Source organism: Oncorhynchus nerka, linkage group LG12 (genome assembly GCF_034236695.1).
Source record: "Oncorhynchus nerka isolate Pitt River linkage group LG12, Oner_Uvic_2.0, whole genome shotgun sequence".
In the NCBI taxonomy this organism is placed as follows: domain Eukaryota; kingdom Metazoa; phylum Chordata; class Actinopteri; order Salmoniformes; family Salmonidae; genus Oncorhynchus; species Oncorhynchus nerka.
The window spans coordinates 4367668-4374476 of record NC_088407.1 but is presented as its reverse complement, the minus strand read 5'-3'; the positions used below and the strand labels follow the sequence as shown (position 1 = coordinate 4374476).

The following is a 6809-nucleotide window of genomic DNA, read 5'->3' as shown; positions in this document are numbered from 1 at the left end:
GGCTGAAGGGAGTTGTAGTTTTCATTAAGCAAATATTCAACCTAGTCCAGGGCAGAAACGTGGTCATTAACTACAATGCCCATAATCCATTGAGGCAGTTTTTTTGGGGGGGGAGGCTCAGACAGATCAGAGAGGAAGAGGCGAAGCGAGAGGTTTCACTCTCCCCAAAATCTGTCCAATGCGTTTCTATGGGCTTATTTTGGGCTCCCATTGTTAGGGGGAGACATGCATCTTGCATTATATACAGATCTCTGGATGGATCCACTTTTACCCCTGTTAGGTTAGATACACACAGACCAGATATACCATCTAACAACAAGAGAGAGGGATCCACTGTTAGGTTAGATACACACAGACCAGATATACCATCTAACAACAAGAGAGAGGGATCCACTGTTAGGTTAGATACACACAGACCAGATATACCATCTAACAACAAGAGAGAGGTATCCACTGTTAGGTTAGATACACACAGACCAGATATACCATCTAACAACAAGAGAGAGGTATCCACTGTTAGGTTAGATACACACAGACCAGATATACCATCTAACAACAAGAGAGGGTTCCACTGTTAGGTTAGATACACACAGACCAGATATACCATCTAACAACAAGAGAGAGGGATCCACTGTTAGGTTAGATACACACAGACCAGATATACCATCTAACAACAAGAGAGAGGTATCCACTGTTAGGTTAGATACACACAGACCAGATATACCATCTAACAACAAGAGAGAGGGATCCACTGTTAGGTTAGATACACACAGACCAGATATACCATCTAACAACAAGAGAGAGGATCCACTGTTAGGTTAGATACACACAGACCAGATATACCATCTAACAACAAGAGAGAGGGATCCACTGTTATGTTAGATACACACAGACCAGATATACCATCTAACAACAAGAGAGAGGTATCCACTGTTAGGTTAGATACACACAGACCAGATATACCATCTAACAACAAGAGAGAGGGATCCACTGTTATGTTAGATACACACAGACCAGATATACCATCTAACAACAAGAGAGAGGGATCCACTGTTAGGTTAGATACACACAGACCAGATATACCATCTAACAACAAGAGAGGTATCCACTGTTAGGTTAGATACACACAGACCAGATATACCATCTAACAACAAGAGAGAGGTATCCACTGTTAGGTTAGATACACACAGACCAGATATACCATCTAACAACAAGAGAGAGGGATCCACTGTTAGGTTAGATACACACAGACCAGATATACCATCTAACAACAAGAGAGAGGTATCCACTGTTAGGTTAGATACACACAGACCAGATATACCATCTAACAACAAGAGAGAGGTATCCACTGTTATGTTAGATACACACAGACCAGATATACCATCTAACAACAAGAGAGAGGATCCACTGTTAGGTTAGATACACACAGACCAGATATACCATCTAACAACAAGAGAGAGGGATCCACTGTTAGGTTAGATACACACAGACCAGATATACCATCTAACAACAAGAGAGAGGGATCCACTGTTAGGTTAGATACACACAGACCAGATATACCATCTAACAACAAGAGAGGGGGATCCACTGTTAGGTTAGATACACACAGACCAGATATACCATCTAACAACAAGAGAGAGGTATCCACTGTTAGGTTAGATACATACAGACCAGATATACCATCTAACAACAAGAGAGAGGGTATCCACTGTTAGGTTAGATACACACAGACCAGATATACCATCTAACAACAAGAGAGAGGGATCCACTGTTAGGTTAGATACACACAGACCAGATATACCATCTAACAACAAGAGAGAGGTATCCACTGTTAGGTTAGATACATACAGACCAGATATACCATCTAACAACAAGAGAGAGAGATCCACTGTTATGTTAGATACACACAGACCAGATATACCATCTAACAACAAGAGAGAGGGATCCACTGTTATGTTAGATACACACAGACCAGATATACCATCTAACAACAAGATGATTACTCCAGACAGGCGATTACTACTTACCCATGAGTTGTTCATTCTGACTGCAGAGAGCAGCCATGTTTTCCTGGAGGTTAGTTCTCTCTACTCCAGCCTCCTTCCTGACTACAGCCATATCATACTCAAGAGTCTGTCTCTGTGCCTCTCCTCTCTCCAGTGCTGCTCTCAGCCTGGCCACCTGGCCCTCTAGAGAGGATACCTGGAGGGGAAGGGTGGAGGAAACGTTGGGTGATATGACTGTCAGACGGTCCCAGTTGGCTCCCTACCCATCCTGCCCCAATGCTGTCCCATCCTGCCCCAGAGAACTGCCCCAATGCTGTCCCATCCTGCCCCAATGCTGTCTCAACCTCAACCTGCCCCAGAGAACTGTCTAGCAACATATAAATTCTGTGTATCAAACTAGAGGTTCATGTTGCTAGACAATGTGTATCAAACTAGAGGTTCATACGGGGGGGCCGTCGTAATAAATCCCATCAGCACACACTCAGGGGCTGGAAACTACCACCTATTTCACCAGACACGTTTTTTGTTAGCCGCGAGCTCAATAATTCTATCGGACTGTTCTGGAAAATGTCAGGGCACCGCCAAGAGCAAAGAAACAGAGGACCGCCGTGTCGATTTGCCAAGCTGAGCTCACCGAGCAGCCTGCTAACCCGACCATCGAAGTTGAGGAACCAAGCAGCAGGTGACTACCTCATGAAGCTGGTTGAGAGAATGTCAAGAGTGTGAAAAACTGCCATCAAGGCAAAGGGTGGCTACTTTGAAGAATCTCAAATATAAAATATATTTAGATTTGTTTAACACTTTTTTTGGTTTCTACATGATTCCATATGTGTTATGTCATAGTGTTGATGTCTTCACTATTATTCTACAATGTAGATAAAACAGGAAAAATAAAGACAGACCCTGGAATGAGTAGGTGTGTCCAAACGTTTGACTGGTGCTGTACGTAGCAGTGTAATTGTGTTGTATTGTGTAGTTATTATACAGTAGTATTGATATTGTGTTGTGTAGTTATTATACAGTAGTATTGATATTGTGTTTTATTGTGTAGTTATTATACAGTAGTATTGATATTGTGTTGTGTAGTTATTATACAGTAGTATTGATATTGTAGTGTGTAGTTATTATACAGTAGTATTGATATTGTATTGTGTAGTTATTATACAGTAGTATTGATATTGTGTTTTATTGTGTAGTTATTATACAGTAGTATTGATATTGTGTTGTGTAGTTATTATACAGTAGTATTGATATTGTGTTGTATTGTGTAGTTATTATACAGTAGTATTGATATTGTAGTGTGTAGTTATTATACAGTAGTATTGATATTGTATTGTGTAGTTATTATACAGTAGTATTGATATTGTATTGTGTAGTTATTATACAGTAGTATTGATATTGTAGTGTGTAGTTATTATACAGTAGTATTGATATTGTGTTGTATTGTGTAGTTATTATACAGTAGTATTGATATTGTGTTGTATTGTGTAGTTATTATACAGTAGTATTGATATTGTGTTGTATTGTGTAGTTATTATACAGTAGTATTGATATTGTAGGGTGTTATTATACAGTAGTATTGATATTGTAGTGTGTAGTTATTATACAGTAGTATTGATATTGTAGTGTGTAGTTATTATACAGTAGTATTGATATTGTAGTGTGTAGCTATTATACAGTAGTATTGATATTGTATTGTGTAGTTATTATACAGTAGTATTGATATTGTAGTGTGTAGTTATTATACAGTAGTATTGATATTGTAGTGTGTAGCTATTATACAGTAGTATTGATATTGTAGTGTGTAGTTATTATACAGTAGTATTGATATTGTAGTGTGTAGTTATTATACAGTAGTATTGATATTGTATTGTGTAGTTATTATACAGTAGTATTGATATTGTAGGGTGTTATTATACAGTAGTATTGATATTGTAGTGTGTAGTTATTATACAGTAGTATTGATATTGTATTGTGTAGTTATTATACAGTAGTATTGATATTGTGTTGTATTGTGTAGTTATTATACAGTAGTATTGATATTGTAGGGTGTTATTATACAGTAGTATTGATATTGTAGTGTGTAGTTATTATACAGTAGTATTGATATTGTGTTGTGTAGTTATTATACAGTAGTATTGATATTGTGTTGTATTGTGTAGTTATTATACAGTAGTATTGATATTGTGTTGTATTGTGTAGTTATTATACAGTAGTATTGATATTGTAGGGTGTTATTATACAGTAGTATTGATATTGTATTGTGTAGTTATTATACAGTAGTATTGATATTGTAGGGTGTTATTATACAGTAGTATTGATATTGTATTGTGTAGTTATTATACAGTAGTATTGATATTGTAGGGTGTTATTATACAGTAGTATTGATATTGTGTTGTATTGTGTAGTTATTATACAGTAGTACTGATATTGTGGTGTAGTGTGTAGTTATTATACAGTAGTATTGATATTGTAGTGTGTAGCTATTATACAGTAGTATTGATATTGTGTTGTATTGTGTAGTTATTATACAGTAGTATTGATATTGTGTTGTATTGTGTAGTTATTATACAGTAGTATTGATATTGTAGGGTGTTATTATACAGTAGTATTGATATTGTAGGGTGTTATTATACAGTAGTATTGATATTGTATTGTGTAGTTATTATACAGTAGTATTGATATTGTAGTGTGTAGTTATTATACAGTAGTATTGATATTGTATAATGTAGTTATTATACAGTAGTATTGATATTGTATAATGTAGCTATTATACAGTAGTATTGATATTGTGTTGTATTGTGTAGTTATTATACAGTAGTACTGATATTGTGGTGTAGTGTGTAGTTATTATACAGTAGTATTGATATTGTATTGTGTAGTTATTATACAGTAGTATTGATATTGTATTGTGTAGTTATTATACAGTAGTATTGATATTGTGTTGTATTGTGTAGTTATTATACAGTAGTATTGATATTGTGTTGTATTGTGTCGTTATTATACAGTAGTATTGATATTGTGTTATAAATGTAAGGGTAGGTCTACAGTACCTGTTCATTGTGTTTGGAGGTTAGTTCCAGCTTGTCTCTCTCCAGCTGGTTGACCCTCCATCGTAGCTCCTCGGGCCCCCGCGGTTCCTGTCCAACAACCCCCAGCCTGTCCCCCTCCTCCTCTTCCCTGGAGCGCTGTTGCTGACGCTCAGCCTGCAGAGCACAGATTATCTCCTTCAGTCTGAAACACAGAGAAACTACAGTTAGAATTGCATGTATCTGTGTGTAAACATCTAGGTTATTGGCATGCATCCGTAACTATGAACATTAAATATGTGTTGACTTTACACAACTGTCTATCTGTGTATTCAATCATCTCAAAAAAAAAACTATTATATTTACATTTAAAACATATTTTGTCCTCTTAGATCATTTCAAAAGGCTAGATCTATGGTAGATAAAAGGTTCCTCCGTACCTGTTGATCTCATCCTCGCAGCACTTGGCTGCAGTAGCCGCTGATCGGGGGTGTGAGGCCCGCAGGGAGGGCTTGGACTGCCCACTGTCCTTCCGTCTGGGTCGGTCATGATACCGGAGCCGCTCCGAAGTGACTGCCGCCGGTCTTTCCGTTGGCATAATGTCAGGTCAGAGAGGATACTCTGTCCAGACTTACAGATTCTAGTCCGTTGTCCCCTGAGAGTGTATATTACACAGCCAATAATGCAAATATTTGATTAGCTAAAAGCCTATTTTGTAACCTTGGAAACACAATGATGTTTTGTTTACCTTACAAGTGAAGGCGAGTGAATGAGCTAAACTAGTCAGCTACTAACTTACTAGTTAACGTTAACTAAATAGATCACACTAGTATGAGAATATCTAGTTAGCAGGTAAACGGAAAAAGAAATACAATTACGAAGTATTGAAGCAAAGAGGATTGGGCATTGGTTGGCTAACTATATCGGATAGCTCCCTCTCTGGCTTGACAGTAAACCCGCTGATAGTTTGTCTGCTAGTCAGAGACCCTTGAGATTAACCGAGTTAAACGTTACGTTGCTTAGTTAACGTTGCCTTGCCAGCAAGACCGCTCTGCCCGAAACAAGACGGTCGATAGTCGAGATCGGTTCAAATAAGTACATTTTAGACAACAAAAATGAAAGAACTTCTGAAATGACAATAATGTTTTAGACTTTATACAACCCGGTGGTGATGAAGTTACAAACAAGTAGAGTACGTTTAAAGAGGAACTTACAAATGTTTGTCTCGATATCCGTTGTGAATTTGACGCCATCTTTGCCGTTTGTTTTCGTACGTCACTTCCCTCTTCCCTTCTAGCCCTCCGATTGGCCGAACAGGCCCTCTGACGCGTTAAAGAAAGGGGTTTGTAAACAATAAAAATGTTGACGATGTTTTATTTTTGTTTATTTATTATTTGTTTATTTGTTTCATAAGAAGAACATATATTTGTAGTTGATGTCTTATATTTATTTGTTATTGTGTTGTAATTTGAAATTGGAATAAAAAATAATAATTATGAAGGGGGAATCGAGACGTGGATGAGTGAAGCAATGGTTTATTTATGTTTATTTCACCTTTATTTAACCAGGTAGGCTAGTTGAGAACACCTTTATTTAACCAGGTAGGCTAGTTGAGAACACCTTTATTTAACCAGGTCGACTAGTTGAGAACACCTTTATTTAACCAGGTAGGCTAGTTAAGAACACCTTTATTTAACCAGGTGGCTAGTTAAGAACACCTTTATTTAACCAGGTAGGCTAGTTGAGAACACCTTTATTTAACCAGGTAGGCTAG

General features: G+C 37.2%; 1 protein-coding gene across 1 annotated transcript in view; it reads right to left on the bottom strand.

Moving 5' to 3' along the window:
* LOC135574403 (coiled-coil domain-containing protein 171-like) overlaps positions 1-6310 on the bottom strand; it is a 142096-nt gene extending 135786 nt beyond the window's left edge. The window contains 4 exon segments of the mRNA XM_065025993.1: positions 2028-2202; positions 5060-5240; positions 5476-5690; positions 6250-6310. Of these exon segments, the coding sequence (XP_064882065.1) occupies positions 2028-2202; positions 5060-5240; positions 5476-5633 (514 nt within the window). The 5' untranslated portion in view covers positions 5634-5690; positions 6250-6310.
* Positions 6311-6809: the final 499 nt, after the last annotated feature.